This window comes from Takifugu rubripes, chromosome 6 (assembly GCF_901000725.2).
Source record: "Takifugu rubripes chromosome 6, fTakRub1.2, whole genome shotgun sequence".
Taxonomy (NCBI): domain Eukaryota; kingdom Metazoa; phylum Chordata; class Actinopteri; order Tetraodontiformes; family Tetraodontidae; genus Takifugu; species Takifugu rubripes.
In genome coordinates this window covers 9,594,265-9,610,389 of record NC_042290.1, presented here as the reverse complement: position 1 = coordinate 9,610,389, position 16,125 = coordinate 9,594,265, and the positions used below count along the sequence as shown (strand labels likewise).

At 49.5% G+C, this 16,125-nt stretch overlaps 2 protein-coding genes across 3 annotated transcripts; one reads left to right on the top strand and one right to left on the bottom strand.

The window, feature by feature from the left end:
* Positions 1–160: 160 nt before the first annotated feature.
* xpo7 (exportin 7) lies at positions 161–10,465 on the bottom strand. Of its 2 annotated transcripts, none has more exons than XM_029837600.1 (28): positions 10,323–10,465; positions 8,194–8,340; positions 8,007–8,100; positions 7,699–7,865; positions 7,508–7,573; positions 7,333–7,437; positions 7,043–7,208; positions 6,900–6,973; positions 6,709–6,828; positions 6,485–6,631; positions 5,991–6,163; positions 5,713–5,906; positions 5,540–5,645; positions 5,217–5,352; positions 4,796–4,869; positions 4,633–4,713; positions 4,467–4,530; positions 4,284–4,392; positions 4,099–4,205; positions 3,930–4,018; positions 3,739–3,846; positions 3,488–3,570; positions 3,185–3,399; positions 2,963–3,101; positions 2,724–2,881; positions 2,539–2,637; positions 2,342–2,469; positions 161–2,205 (listed from the first exon to the last, which is right to left on the bottom strand). In XM_029837600.1, exons 1-28 carry the CDS (start codon positions 10,353–10,355, stop codon positions 2,112–2,114), a joined length of 3,276 nt encoding a protein of 1,091 aa, XP_029693460.1. In that variant the 5' UTR covers positions 10,356–10,465; the 3' UTR covers positions 161–2,111. The 2 variants fall into 2 exon arrangements, with proteins under 2 accessions (XP_029693460.1, XP_029693461.1); XM_029837601.1 differs by having other exon boundaries at positions 2,724–2,863.
* An 812-nt stretch (positions 10,466–11,277) lies between these two features.
* LOC101067982 (uncharacterized) lies at positions 11,278–15,738 on the top strand. The gene is made up of 3 exons (XM_029837373.1): positions 11,278–11,304; positions 11,961–12,002; positions 13,294–15,738. Exons 2-3 carry the CDS (start codon positions 11,992–11,994, stop codon positions 14,906–14,908), a joined length of 1,626 nt encoding a protein of 541 aa, XP_029693233.1. The 5' UTR covers positions 11,278–11,304; positions 11,961–11,991; the 3' UTR covers positions 14,909–15,738.
* The last annotated feature ends 387 nt before the right edge of the window (positions 15,739–16,125 follow it).

Genomic DNA, 16,125 nt, shown 5'->3' with positions numbered 1-16,125 from the left:
TTTAACTGGCACTTGCTCACTCTTTTCCCATTTTTTTAAACCAAAAATGTATGAATACAGTCCATATTAATGTCCATATTTGTTGCAGCAAATTAAAAAAAGCTCACTTTAGCCGCCAACGTCCGTGGATTACAGATGAGTCGAGCGAGGGAGACGGTGATGTAAAAATCAATTATGTTTATTTGCAGTCACAAAGCTTACACTATATGTAGCAGACATCCAAACAACTCAAACAGCTATTCACTCTATGGACCCAACACATTCACATCAGGGACACGAACCAAAAAAAAGAACAAAAACCAGATAAACATGAGGAACTCAAACACCCATGTGTGGTGACGATTAGAAATGAGCTAGTTGTCACAAACGGTTAGCAGCAACAGTAGAGAGTAACACAAGATGCTAACAGACTCCACTCCTCCTTCGCTCTGACAAGTTTTTATTTAACACCGCTTTGACTCTTCAACGAGGGACGAGAGAATGTTCTTCGATATTGGTTTTTAAAACTCAAACTGGGTTCCTTCCAGAAGTTCCGACGAGTGGGCGTCTTTAGATGACCTTGTTTTCCCCTCCATCATTTCGTCCAATGAGGTGGCACAAGCCTCGGCTGTTTGAGCTCCGTCGCAGGGTTGCAGCACCATGAGACGCCACACACACACACACACACACACGCGCACACACACACCAGGCAACAGCGAGCCACCACGAACACACACACACTCACACGGGACTCAGCTGCAGGACTCGAAAGGGTGCAGTCCTAAAACCTGGTCCGAGGACTCCGGAGCGTAAACTACGCTTTGTTTACGTTTCCAGCATCACCATGGTAACAAGCATGTGCGCCTGGGAGGCCTTTAAGAGACATTCAGGTGTTCTTGGAACCTCAGCGCTGCGTCTGCTGTGGCCCTGGGCCAATCAAAACACAACAGTCAACTTAAATTTGAAGAAAATTACCTTAGAAATAATTATCTGGTTTTGATCTTAGATGGGACATTAAAAAAAAAGAAGTAACCTTTCCATTATGATCACATTAATTTTTTACCTCAAATATTTACCTTCACTAACCTGGTCCTTCTTTTAAAGTGTTATCTAAAATAACATGAGGGAAAAGGGTAGGTTTAGCCTAAAGTTGTTGTTTTGTAGCTAGTGGGCAGAACCTGAGCTGCTTTAAACCTGTCAAATTTTGTGTCAAAGAGCAAAACAAAAAAAAAACAACCATGTTGGCTTTGTCACATTAACAGTCATAAACCAACAGATGACTCGTTGGCGTGTTGTTCGTCGCTAGAAGAAACCTGCCGTTTGGACTGACCCAGAGTGAGGAGCGACCGACAGCAGGACAGAAACAGCAGAATGTCCCTTTAAAGCCCACTGAGGTCATTTACGTCACTGCAAACAGAGACTTGAGGAAAATGTACAACATGGATGCTCCGACTGCCTTCCTCTTAGTGTGTGCAGCCTTCCTCCTGCTCATCACAGCAACTCTGCAGCCTAAGTGCTGGCGTGGTCACGCTGGCCCCGCCCCCCCTCGCACACGGACAGTTGCACTAACTCACTACACTGTAAAAAGCTCAATCACACCATTTTTTAAACGTGGTTTTTTTTTTTTTTTTTTCCTCAACTCTTCCTTGTGGTTTAAATTTCGATCATTATAAACATTTTTCAAAATGTTACCAAAAGAAATGTACACTTGGGTTTTTGTGTTTTTCTATACAAGGCAGGCAGAAGCGGATTACTACGGTTACCGGCGTTCCTCACCCTCGGCTACCTTCACAGCACTCCGTCCTTCCTCTGCCAGTGATTTAGAGTGCTTAGACATGCGACACCCCCCCCCGACTCCCCCCTCTGTTAGGACAGCCGGACGAGTCCGACTGTTGTTTTAAAATAGATCTGTGTATATTTATATATGTTTATATCAAAAAAGGGGAAGGAGGAGAAGGGAGGGCCGCTTGCTGCATTTCATGGGCGATCCTGTGCGCCGTGATGGGAGGGAGGAGCTGATCCCCGGGCATCCGGGCCCGCGGAGGGAGGGGGGAGGCTGATGCAGGGCCGGGGAGGCGGGAGAGGGGGGGGAGGGCCGTCTGAAGCTGGGTAAGACTGGTCTGCGTGGAATGTCAGCTCATCATGTCGTTGCTGTTGACGCCGTATGTGGAGTTCTTCATGCTGTCGTTGACTTCTCTCCTGAACACCGACAAGTTCTGAGTGAACCTGCACACAGACATTTTCTTTACTGGAGGGGTCCGTTTCGGCCCAGGAAGACCCCTACGTGGCCCAGGACCACAACAGTCCCGCCGGGTCACATTTCAGATTCGACTGCGACGTTTCAGGAGTCTACCAGACCCACCTGTCCCGGTTCTTGGTTAGAAGGTTCCTCTCGATCCCCTCCATCAAGTTTTCAAAACACAAGTGCATGGCCTGCTGCTTCTCTGGAGGCTGGCTGTTGACGATGCTGTTCCTCAGGTCAGCGAAATACTGCAGGAACGGAACTGGGTTACAAACGCACATGTGGGGGGGACGCCCCCGACCCGCGCCGCCGTTTACCTTCTCGTTGAGCAGGATGAGGCCCAGCAGAGGCCGGGACATCGACCACTGGTTCCTACAGTCTTCGAAGATGATGATGTTCAACACTGTGGACAGCATCTGCAGCACGACGACAACAGGGTCAGATTTAGACAGCAAACACCACCATCGGGGTGGGGTGAGGGGGTCTGGAGCTGATCTCCGACCTGCTGGATCATCTCCGGATGCTGCTGCATGATGTGCAGGAAGCGGTCGTCCGTCGCCATGGCAGCCGGCCGCTTTTTCGTGGAGCGCGACAGCTGCTTAAATAAGTAGGTGACGATGTGGTCCAGACTGGAACAGCAACCTGTGCATACCATCGTATCTAAAACACACACACAGCCTGTAACCATGACCACTCCCCCCCCCCGCCCCCTCCTCCGGATCGTTTTCAGGCTGTATTTACCGAGCGCGGTGAGACCTTCTGATATGGACGACAGGATGTACATCACGACTTGAGGCTCCAGGCTGGCGATGAAGTTCATGTGGTCCTGCGTCAGCACTTCCAGCAGGGAGTAAAAGGACTGGCTGAGCTTGGGGTAATCCTACAGCGGAGGGCAGAGGCACACATGAACCGACCGACCGACCGACCTACTGCCGACGCGCCGCGATCGGAATTCAAACGCACCAGCAGGTCGCTGTGAGGGATGGACAGCAGTAGTTTGATGAAGGTCTGTAAGGCGTTGTCCAGAGCGTCGTCGCCGTACAGCCGGAAGACTCCGAAGTTGACGTAGTTCCCGCTGAGCACCGCCTTCAGCATGGTGAAGCACACGCTGACCCCCTTCAGCTTCACCCCGTACACCTGGTCCTTCGGGACTTCTCCCAACGTCAGGATGCGATTCCCTGCAATGAAAGCCACAGGCTTGTTCAGCTTCCCTCGCCTTAAACAACAAACCATGAGTTATTTTTCCTAAGGTTCATGACTCGGTACCGTAAGTTGTGATCATCTTGCTGGTTTCTCTGAACAGCAGAATGCCGTTGGGCGAAGACACATCAAACAGTAGCCTCTGAGATCTATTTAAAAGAAAACACAAACAGAAGAGACAGTCTTGAGGACACTGTAGTTGTCCTCAGGGAGTCTTAACGTCATACAGCCACCAGGTGTCACTGTTTCGCTCCAGCATTTCTGGGCTTCATGGAATTGGTCAATTCAATCACAATCTAATTTTAATCTAATTTTACCTGTTGTGGACGAGCTCAGCCATGAGTTTGAGGACAGGTGTGGTGCAGGCTGGGTCGTGGTACCACAGCTCAATAGCTCGTTGCAGAATGGGCATGTAGGTGGGATATCTGTGGGCCTGGGCTGAGGAAAAGTTCTGGGAGCCGTGTGATTAACGTTACATTAAAAAAAATAAATGTGTAAATCAGGATACATCCAGTCAAACAGCATCATGAAGCTGGTCTTGGCGTTGAAGGCAAACGCGATGCCGCGCAGGTCCCTGACCAGACCCACCAAAGTTCTCTACAAGTAACATACACACAGAACCATTAAAACCAAAACGTCTCACAACAGCAGCACAGGAACCGATTGGACGGAGTGACCTTGGCTTCTTGCTCGTTGAAGGTGTTTGTACTGAGCATCTGCGCCACCGCCTCGAACGCCGCCGTCAGAGGCAGCATGAACTGTTCAAACTGGTCCTCGTCCTCACCTGCGCACAAACACGACTCGGCGTTTAGAACTTGGAGTCAGCGCTGTCCTCGCACGCTTCAAATCGAGTCGCGCTTACCCAGATCGACCATCAGCAGGCGCCCGAGTGCCGTGTAGAAGGTGGTCCGGCACCTCATGTCGCTCAGATTGGACTGGTTGTTGACCCCCAGGAAGGAGAAATGCTCGCTCTGAAAAAGCGCCGTCGTAGCACAGGTCAAAGTTCACCCAGCGGCATCGTGGGAGGTTGGAGGCGGGTACTCACCGTGTGGTTATTCAACATGAACTGGACGGCGCTGAGCTTCACCAGCTTCCTCACGCTGCTGTACGTGAGCGAACCCGAGTTAAGGGGAAAAATGGTCACACAATTCACAACGACAGACGCGGACGGAGGCGGGCGAGCTTCCGCGGACGGAGCTCATCAAGGATATCCCAGAGAAAGGTCATTCAGTAGTTGGAGCGTCTTGGAGGTGATTGGTTCACACTGACCCCAGTACTTCAAGTTTGTGATGCTGAAAGAGGCAAAAATGGTGCCAACCGTCACAACTTCCTGCCAATGTTACAACAAACGGGGGCCAGATCGTCCGCACTCACATTTTCCCTATAAAGACACTGAGTACCATCGTCTCGTTGTTCAGACCCAGGACCTCCGATAGTCTCCGATAAAGCTGCAACACACACAAGTTCCGTTAATGAGCTCAGACTGGACCCCGACTCCACACTTCAGGGACATTTCTATTTATTCTCTGGGTGTTTTGTGTAGAAGGAAGCCCCCCCCCAATCACTCAACAGTAAGAATGAATCACGTGTCGGATTTTTAAGTGCCTTCAGTATCTGACACACACAGAGTTGACTGGCACAAACCACTGCCGGGTCTGGCATAAAGGGCTCTTTGGAAAGTGCTGGACTCAGCATTAGGACAAAAGAGCTCCCCCCCGTTGACAATGGGTTGCCACCCAGGTCAGGTCCCGGCTCATTTGTGGACGCACGTTTGTGGACGGTTGCTCTTGTTTACCTTTGAGGATTTCTGCACCTGGTCACCGATGTAGATCTTCCTGAACTGCTCAAAGAAGCTGAGCATGGCCAGCTCCAGCCTCTCGTTACCGGCCTGAGCCAGCCGAGAGTCGGTCAGATTCATCAGCTGGAGCACCCTGAGGAGTTAAAGAAACCAGGAGTGGCGCTTTAATCACAACTCAAGGACGTTATGTGCTGTAGTCAAAACATGTCCTTTCTGATAAGGATTTCCTCTTGTGTCCCCTGATAGATGACACCAGGGGGAAACAGCAAAGCTAACCAAAGCTACCAAAGGTGATCTATTCGTTCAGGGTTCGTTCTTACCGACAGACCAACTCCCCGTCCATGGCGTCCTGCTCATCAGTGCTAGCAAAGGACACCCGTCCTCCGATCACGGCCCCGATTATATAAACCAGCCACGTCAAGCGACCTACGGACAAAAACCCCGTCAGTCCCGCGATGAAATGTGTCCAGCTAGCACAGATTGCGTCTCATACCCTCCTGCACGGTGATGTCCACGGCATTCGAGTTGGTGGACTGCAGCAGTTCCTGGTAGGATTGAGCTGCCTGGTCGAACAGCTGCACCAGCAGAGCGCAGGTCTTTTCATATTCGCACCTCCCGATGGTGGACAACTGGTCTAGCTGCTGCTGGACGAGGCCCGCGTCGTCCAGCGGGTCTTCCAAACCGTCTCTGTAGCGTGAACACACAGGCCGACGGCCCGTTTAGTCCCGAGGCAAAACCGTTTTGACCCTTTCTGACCCGGGATGACCTCACCGTAGAATGACGTGGACCGACTCCAGCCGGGAGGTGATGTACGCCTTGGTGACCTCTGGGGTGTAGGTCTCCAGCAGGTGAGGTTCGGTGGCTTTTACGTACGGGACCGACGCTGCCAGTCGCTGCCAGAGGCTCAGCAGGTAGTGAACACTGTTGGGGGCAAACTCCCAGTGCTGGGGGACACAAGAGGACAGAATTTCCCCTTCACTTCAGGCCTCATTGATAGCAACCAAACTGGATGTGACATATAAACAAGAATCACTCTTCAGGTTATAAAATTAAAACAAGAAAAGAACGAAACGGGCTATTTTTGGAGTCTGATGCCTATCAGAGGTGACAGGCATCCCACAATGCATTTCACCGATGCAGAAAGAACCTGCGTCAGAAGTCGCCGAGCCCATCCTTGCACGCTTCGTCTTGAGAAGCTCAGATGGTCGAGAGCGAGCACGCCAACGCTTCTGGCAGCAGCGTTTAGCCTGCGAGCCAGCACTCACCTGCAGACTGGTGACGGTGAAGTTAGCTATGAGGCGAATAACCTCGGGGTAGTTCTCCACTTTGACCAGCTCCCCGAGCTGGTAGTTGCTTTTCAGCCTCGCAAGCAGACGGCAGAACTCGTGGTAGTTGTTGGGATCCGGCAAACACTGCCGTGCGGACAAAACCGGTGACATCATCAGCTACAGAGCTAAGCAACGAGACGCGCGGCGGGACAGACGCACACCTGTGGGTTCGCTAGTATCCGCTTGACTCCGTCCACAAGATGCGAAAGGAACTTGGCTCGTTCTGCATTGTTGAAAAGGGACCTCCTGACGGAGGCGATCTGGACCAGACAGGATAACACCTGAGCACAAACACGGCAGTGAGTCTCGGCGAAGACGCGGCGAATCTGTCGCGGCGAGAGAGCAAACGTACCAGCGGGGAAAGGGACGGCGGGATGGAATGATACAGATTGAAAAAGAGTTGCAGAGTGGAGGAATCAAGGAACGCTGCAAGAGAAAGATCAGAGGTTCAGTCCGTGTTCCTGTGCCACCTCCACCCCCCCGCTCCCGTTCTACCTGATCTCCAGGAGGTGGGGATCTGCACGGTGCACAGGTCGTCCGACGACTCGTCTGTGGAAGTTCCTATGAAGTCGTAGTTGAGGCAGTTGTAGCTGAGCTTGAGCAGCTGCATCAGCAGGCCGTGCTGGGATTCGTCGTTCAGGTTCAGGTTCTTCCCCGAAGCCTTGAAAAAGACCATTCGTTACAAACTGGACTGGATCGCAGCCCTCAAGGGGGGGGGGGGGTCGGGACCCCCCCCGATGAGAGCCGCGACCGTCTCTCCGTCGTGTTAGCGTGAGCTCGGGCACCTGCTTGAGGAGGTTACAGGACAGCGTGAAGATGTCGAAGAGGGAGGAGTCTCGGAACGACGAGGCTATCTTCCTGTGTTTCGTCAGTGGGTGCGTCGTGTCGGCCTGTTGGGACGAAACAGCGCACGTTGAATCACGATTTTCACACGCGCGCGCACAAACTGTCGCCGCGAACCTGGTTGATCTCGTTGGTCAGCTGGGACAGGATCGTGACCCCGATGATGCAATGTTCCACGCTGTCCTGCGAACACGGAGCGGATTCATCGTAAAAGACCGGATATCGGCGCCGTCGTGTGGCACGCACACACACACACACACACACACACACACACACACACACACACACACACGCTCGCGCACACACACCTGGAGGAAGCGGGTGACGTCGGCGATGACGTTTCGGAACACGTAGTCATCTTTCTGACAGTCGAACCAGCCCAGTTTGGTGATCCTGGCGTACAGCTGGATCAGCGCCTGCGTCACGAACGCCGCTAATTTCGGCCGCGTTGCCAGATAGTTCAGCACATAGTTCCCTGAAACAAACAAACAAACAAACAAAAGAGGCCGCGGCTCAATAATAGCGAGGCCGGGGGTCACGTGACACCTCAGAAACAGGGACGGCGGGGAGGCGCGGTCAGTTCACACAATTACGGGATCTAAAAGGGATCACTCACGGATGTCGATGCGTTGCTCGAGGGGAAGAGGGTTGCTGGTTCGAGACACCAGTTTGGATAAACAGGTGGCTGCGAGCAGCTGAGAATACGATGACTGCCGGGGAGAAAGGACAAAACAACAACATTATGTGGGAACGCCACGCCGATCGTTGGCGCCGCCGCACTAGAAACGACACAGGTGACTCACGCTGCCTCTCTCCAGCAGCAGCTGACACTTGCTGAGACAGTCGGGGCTGTTGGTGAACTCCACCAGGGCTTTCTCCGCCTGGTGTCGGACGGCGGTGTCAGTAGTCTCGTACAGCTGCTTACACAGGATCTCCAGCTGGGCGAGGCCCTGGAAACACACACGACGTCCACCTGAGTGTCCGACAGGCTGCAGCGGGGTGTCAAATATGAGCAGTGAAGAAAGACGACGTAAAGGTCGATAAATGCGGCAAAATCTGCCACCGAAATCTGAAGCAGCCTCGTTTGTGCCGACGTAAAGAGGAGATTTACAGGAAATGCCGAGTCACCGCATGACTCGGAGAAATTCAAAACAGCGACAAGGGGAACAGAATTTCAGGATGCGACGCCTCAGGGGAAACCCGAGACCAAAACCAGAGGAGGCCTGAATCTTCATAGCGTTCACCGGGGCTGGGACGGGGCGGCGAGCCGGAGTCGGCGTGGCCTCGCGCGGACCGGCGCACTGTTAAAAAAAGCTTCTGCCGGCCTCAGATAACGAGCACGGCACGAAATTCTGCAGCTGGCGGATCTGCTGTCCCCCCGTGCAGTCAAAATAACAACAATCATACATTAGGGCCGAACAACTGAAGGGTGAGGGAGCGATGGAACAGCTCAAATGACACAATTACCTCCGGGAAATTCAATCTCCGCTGTATTATTCGGTGCTTGGTATCTTCTGCTGTGTAAAAGTTCTTAGAGATTCCTAGTTGGTGGAGAGGGAGGCACCATCCTGTTGGCACTGATGGGGGCAGTATATGCAGATGTGTATCTACTTAATAATAAATAAGCAATTACGTGGCCTTGGATATTAAAGTAGTTTTGTAATCCTTCCACAGTATTTTATTGGGAGCTCATGTGACAAATCTAATACCAGCCTGGCTTTGAATAAACTGGATGCTGCGGCTCCTCCGCGCTGCAGCATCGGACGTCGGACTTCTGCAACCGGCTAAAGCTGCCCCTCTCCGCCACAGTAGTTGGGAAACGTCCACGTAATTTAAAGTCACCGCATGAGTTTAGTTTCACTACGGTGCCTCATAAAAAAAACGCACAAACGACCTCCCATTAAACCGTTGCTAGCTAACGTTGCCAACGGCGCTTCCGACAAGCTCTCGATGCAACACTGTTTATTAATACGGCTTTTAAACTACACTTGCGATGGAGGACACCAGTCGGGTGGCTAAGAGAAACATTCCAACGCAGACAGGGTTTTTTTTCGGACACATTTTATTAAATGTGCACTGCTCTGCCTCGTTGCACTTGCCCGACATGTGTCCAGAACACACCACAAAGCTAGCTTGAGACGGAATAGCTAAACAAATCAGCACTGCTTAGTTACGCGCACAAACACCGCCGGTTTTAAATCCCCTGTAGCCAATGTATGAAATAATTACACTGACTGCAAATAGATGCACGAAACCGGGTTTTCCATAGAAACAACGGAAACGATGGTATCACGTTTTCAAACGGACCCAGGCGGGAGAAGTTGACGTCTGGGGCTAAAGCTAGAGTTAGCCTAGCTTGCTATTGGGTCGCCCCTTTTCCAAAACAGGACCTTAAATCAAACAATCATCAACATTTAGGCTACGTCATTGAAGAAAACGTAAGCGTTCGTGCTCATGACTGCAAGTACCGGCCATTCCTCGAATCTCGCTGGCGCCAAATGATGTTTAACCACTTCGTGTTAGCCTGACAGCTAGTCATCCACTCATTTGTTTTACTGTTTACTTCATAGATACACGCCGATTAAACTGGGTGATGCCCCGCGTCCTACCTACACAGACTAAGGGCATGGCTCAGATTAGAACCGAAGGGTCCAGGGATTTTCATTTAGGCGTTTTAAACCCGAAATCATCCTTGCAGCTAGCGAATGCTAACTGCAACAAGCCAGCCCCAGCAATGACAGCAGGCCACAAGTCAACACAGGCGGCCACATCCTCGCTTTTACCACCGACAGCCTCAACACAACCACCCTAAACACACACTGGCCGCATACATGCTGGGCCCGATGGGCGCATGCAACCGAAATCGCCCTCAAACTTATTTTCGGGCGTGTAGATAAATTGTCTGATGCCAAAACATGAAACCTCCACTTACCTGCACATGATCCGCCATTTTTCTCCATTTCATGCACCTCTCACTCCCCCGCTTATGGTTATGGGGAGAGGCAACAGCGCCCCCTCTGGTGGCTCCTGCGCACTGCAGCTTCCACCACACGTCCAAAACAAGCAAAATACACACACACACACACACACACACACACACATATGTTTTAATGTTTAAAACTGTTTTACATTTTAAATTCTCAGATAAGATGCAGTCAATTGATACAGAGAACTTCTACAAAGGAGTGCAAGGAAGGGTACATGTGCAGACCGGGAACTTAGCGCAACGGTGTAATAATAGTAATGAATTTGCATTCATTGGTCATTTTAAACACATCAAACGATGCTACATCACAGGTCTATGTTGGTGTGTGTGAGCAGAGTAGAAACAGAATACTGACTAAACTTTTGCGCCGCCAGCAGAGGGAGATATTTCACTTCTGTTGCTGAGACTGACACACGTTTGGTTTTGAGTGTGAATTTAAGGCATCATGCCATGCAGTTAATTTCACTTAGTTTCACATATTGTTCTAGATATTTGGTTATCATTGCATACTTTTGAAGTTAGATAATGTCTCTGTGGGTGATGCCTGATATTGAGGGAAAAAACACTTCAAAATCAAAATCAAAAAGGGATCGAACATAGAAAGCTAGGGATCAAGGGTTTTTAATTAATAGAAAAAAATAATTTGTTAATTTTATAAATTAAGAATGCTTAAGTGCAACGTGTTGGTTCATGGTGGAATATTATTAATTTTTGGATTCGTGCAACATTTGTTAGTCTATTTCCTTCATTTAAAAAAACAACAACTCGCAGTTATAATTGACTCTTCATAAATTTTGGGTGGACTTCTGGTCCGAGTTTCTGTGAAATCACGTGGTTTTAAGTGCACCAGCTTGCTGCCAGCCTCCTTAAAAGCATCCCTCCACCCCCCTCCTGTCACTCCTCTTCAGCTCTCTCCGTCAAACCACAGGTAAGAATCCTTTACCAATATTCAGAGGCTCTTCAGGAATTAAGAACCGATCAGACGTTGAATTCTGCAATCGTTGAAATAGATCCGATATATTAGTTATATTTGTAAAGGATCTGGTGTTTTCTCGTATATATCCCACTTTGGACCAGTTCCCGAAGCAAAAGTCGGATCATATTCGGCATGTCAGACAAAGTTAATGTGTTAGAAGCAGTGAAGTCAGCGGACGCTCCAATTCACTTGCTCTGTGTATACGAGGCATTTCGGTAAATGCTGAGCACAGGCGGCTTTCTCTTGCATTTATTTCGTCCAGTAAATGTGAAACTCTTCATGGTTCATTAATTGGAGCAGTGAATATCTTTAACAAAGTGAACAAATGTCGATATTGTCATAATGTTTGATAATGTGCCTGATATCAGTCATTCATAAGTGGTTCAAATCAGCATTTGGATAACTGTTTCTTATTGATCACTATAACTGCTGGCAGCTGATTCCTGTGTGTTGGGTAAAGGTAAGTTCCAGCTGCTGGTGAGGGGCAGAAAGGTGGGAGGTCACTCCTGGGAACCAAGGCCCCTCCCCTAACTGTCCATCAACCTGCCACCAGTTCCAGTGAGTCAAAGGAAACATGCGGTAATCTGAATAACTTCTATTTTCCTCAGATTCGAGGACTCTGAAGAAGACAGCATCGCCATGGCTACTGAGTAAGCACCGATAGCTCGACTACCTATCTAATTTACATAGACTGCATATTTATGCCAGGAAGAAGCTTTTATTAAAGTGTGGCACACCCCTACCGTGGCCTAGACCATTTCACTGAGCACCTGCATGAAAAACCTGCAACTTTAGTCATAGTGAACATTTTGGAAACAAGTTACAGAGTCTTTCAGATATAAACGCACAGCAGGAACCAAATGTAGCAGCAACATAAAGGCATTGGTTAAGCTAGAAAATAAAGCTCAAGATAGAATAAAATAAAACAAGATAAACTGAAATAAAACCAATCAACAGCAACAGAACATCTGACCCGGTAGGTGTGAACCTGTTACCAGGAGGGTACTTTAAAAAAAAGCTGCTTGAATTATTGGAAAATGATGTGATTGACTGCGGCTCAGGTAGAGAGCTACAGACCAGAACCTGTAGACTGAGATCACTGGGTCAGGCACCAAAGATTCTGAAGGGAAACAGCACTTGTGTGACGGGTACGGTATGGACCCAAGTGCAGTACAAAACAGGCAATAAACTGATGATCCGTTAACAGGTTTATTAACTGTAATCTGGCAAAGAACAGTTCGAGGGCGGGGCAGTGGACTTGGTCGAGGCAGGCAGAATCAGGTAAACAATCCAGAGGGAGACTGGCTGAGCTCGTGGTCAAAACAGAAGACAGAGTTAATTTACCGGGGGTCAGGCAGAACAGGCAGGTCATAAACAGGCAGGGTTGATTCCGGGAAGACAGGCAGGTAAACGCTGGAAGGTCATGCATAGCAGAGACAATCTGGCACCGAGCAAGTGTGAGGCTGGAGAATATATACTGGTAGGTGAACTGATTGATGAGTGAGGTGTGTGATCAGTGACTGAGAGCAGGTGTGGTGATCAGAGGGTGTGGTGTGAGCAGGGGAGTGGAAAAGAACTGAGTCCATGGGCTGGAGCAGGGTGTGACAACTTGGGGCTCATTACCTTCTGGGCCTGCTTCCCCATTTCTTCTGCATATTCTTCTCCATCATTTTGCTCAGAACTAATTTCCAGTGTTCCAGAAGATGAGCTCGTGTTCTCCAGGATACTTCTGGGGCTACAGAATACAGGCACCGTTCAGCGAGCGTTCACATTTTTGGTCAGCAGTAATGTCCCAGTATGAAATGTGTGTGAGACTGTAAATTATGTTGTGAAAAAACAAATTCACACAGATTGAACGACTTCTTCAATGTGTCAAACACTCAGCCCGGCTCACAAAGGTTGCAAAACTGTCTAAGTCTTCTGAGTCTTCTTCCTCTGCAGGAACAGTGAGACCTTCCTGAGTTCCATCATAAAGACGAGTCAGCTGATCCAGACGGGATCTCCTGAAATCTACCGGCTGAACGCGGTGACGAAGATCACCGAAGGCCTGAAAACAGTGACTGTCGGCACCAAAAATGTGAACAGGCGGAACAAAACCATCCTGCTTCTGGGTGAGACAGGAACAGGGAAGTCCGCTCTGATCAACGTCCTGGTCAACTACGCCATGGGAGTGAAGTGGGGGGACGAAGTCTGGTTCAAGATCGTAGAGGAGGAGACGACGAGTCAGTCCGAGAGTCAGACGTCAGACGTGATCATGTACCAGATCTTTGGGTTCGAGGGGAAAACGCTTCCTTTCTCTCTGACCCTCGTCGATACTCCCGGGTACGGAGGCAACAGAGATGACACAAATGATGACATCATTGGTGAGAGACTGCTGGAGTGGTTCACCTCTGATGGTGGAGTTCACGAGGTCCACGCAGTGGGTCTGGTGCTGAAGGCCAGCGTTAATCGACTGAGTGACCGACTCGGGTACGTCTTTAATTCAGTGGCGTCTCTGTTCGGAGCAAACATGGAGAAGAACATGTTCGCCCTACTGACGCACTCAGATGGCGGACCGCCCGATAACGCCCTGACCGCTCTCGCAGACGCACAAATCAAGTATGCAAAAGATGAGCAGGGCCAGCCCGTTTACTTTGTGTTCAATAACCGCCAGAGCACTCAGAGAACGGGACGATTTATGCGCAATCTGAAGAATGCTTGGGAAGATTCTGAGGATGAAATGAAGCGGTTCATGGAGGTCCTGAACGTCACCGAAGCTCAGACACTGAGGACAACCGTGGCGGTTATAAATCAGCGAAATCTGCTGAAGGAGTGCATCATTAACATTCAAGATAAACTCAAGTTCATCGAGGTTAAAAAGACACAGATTGATCAGGAGAAAGCGTTACACATCAAATGCGAAGAAAAGATGAAGGCGAATAAGAACTACAAAGAAGATGTGGACGAGCCCTACAAAGACAAAGAACCCATTCAGGGTGGACGCTGTGGGTTCTTGTGGATGTACTACAGGGGGGCTACGTCATGCCTGCAGTGTGAGGAGACGTGTCACCGTAAATGCCGCATGAACTCCACCAGACCAGATGGTCCTCGTTGTAAGATGTTTGATGGTCGTGGGCACTGCCAAGTCTGCACCAATAAGTGTGAAAGAAAGAATCACGTGAAGGAGAAGTGGATCTATGTGACCAAGACAAGGAAGGTCAGAAAGACCAATGAAGACATCAAAAAAAAGTACAAAGAGGGCGTGAAGGGAATGGAGGAACATTCGAATACTTTGGAGCGAATGCAGCAGGAAATGGATAAACTTCTGGAACAGGAACACGAGGGGCTGGAGAAAAGCTTCCAGCATATCACCAGGCTGGAGAGCATCGCCCTGAAAGTCGACTCCATTTTCACCCTCAAACACCTGGACTTCCTGATCGAGAGGATGCAGGATGAAAGGTTTGCAGAAGAGGTCAGGAAGCTGAAGGAAATGAAACAACGCATGGGAAGTAAAAACCTCAGAAAATTCCTGAACTACGCTGCAATAGCAGGAGGGGATAAAAAGAAGCAGAAATGATGTTAATTTCATCAAGAGCAAGGCTGGACAAAAGCTGAGCAACCCAGACCCTGCAGAGCTTCAGTGATGTTGTCTTAATGCTTATTCTGTGAATGCTACGCAACGGGACATTTGACCTTTAACCTTTTCAAACAAATCCTGCCCTTTTGTTCTTTTTTATTTCCTCCCAGCTGAAAGCTGATGTGTTGACAGCATGTTCATGTATTAAAAAGCCACGTCGAAAACATGCCTCAAGTCTTTGTGTTTCAGGGACGTCGTCTCGGGGAGGGGTGGGGGGTGGGGGGGCTTCCTGAGTGTTTCCTGGCTGAGGGGTGGATAGCAGAGTTGATATTTTATCCTATTTTATAAAGCCACAGTTTATTCCCGTCCGCTCTTATCATTTCCCCTTCATGTGTACCATCTGACCTGAAGCCTCACCCTGACTCTGTACGCAGCAGCTTCATGGTGAAGCTGGATCTTATCGGGCTGATCTCCCACCGGCCTCCACTCCCTTCCTGGATTTGCTCTCTCAAGCTTCAGCCTTAAAGCGACACCAGCCGCTAAGTCGACGCTTTAGCAGAAACAGCCAGGCCCTCCCGCTTTATAAAGGCTTATTTATTCATCCATTATTCTGATCATGGTGTGTTTCCCAAATCCCGTTGGTTAAAGTCACACGTCACTGCATTTATTTGCTTCTCGCCGGCTTTTGCTTGAATTATTACAGGCGCTTTTGCCGCCATCCTTTTAACTGTTTGCTGACTGTTATGACCTGCAAGAGGCGACCGTTGATCATCACGCTGCTTCCCTGGTTGTTCATTTGTCATCTCATCGCTCCAACTGTTCACGTCTTCAGCGGGCTTCGCCGTGCCAAGAGGGTGATAAACATTTAATGTGAGTGTGCACACATGTACGTCTTCGGCCCATTTTTACTGGAGTTATTTAGTCATTTGGTTTGCAAGGGTTGCATTTAGTCAAGGGTTCTTTATGGAACACTCTTATATTAAACATCGATTCACTGAAATGTGGATTCCTATGTATCAAGAGTTATAATTATTTGCTTCCAGCTCAGGCCTGGTTCAAATATAAGAACATCACAGAGACGAGTCAGCTGATCCAGTCGGGATCTCCTGAAATCTACCGGCTGAACTCGGTGACGAAGATCACCGAAGGCCTGAAAACAGTGACTGTCGGCACCAAAAAGGTGAACAGGCTGAACAAAACCATCCTGCTTCTGGGTG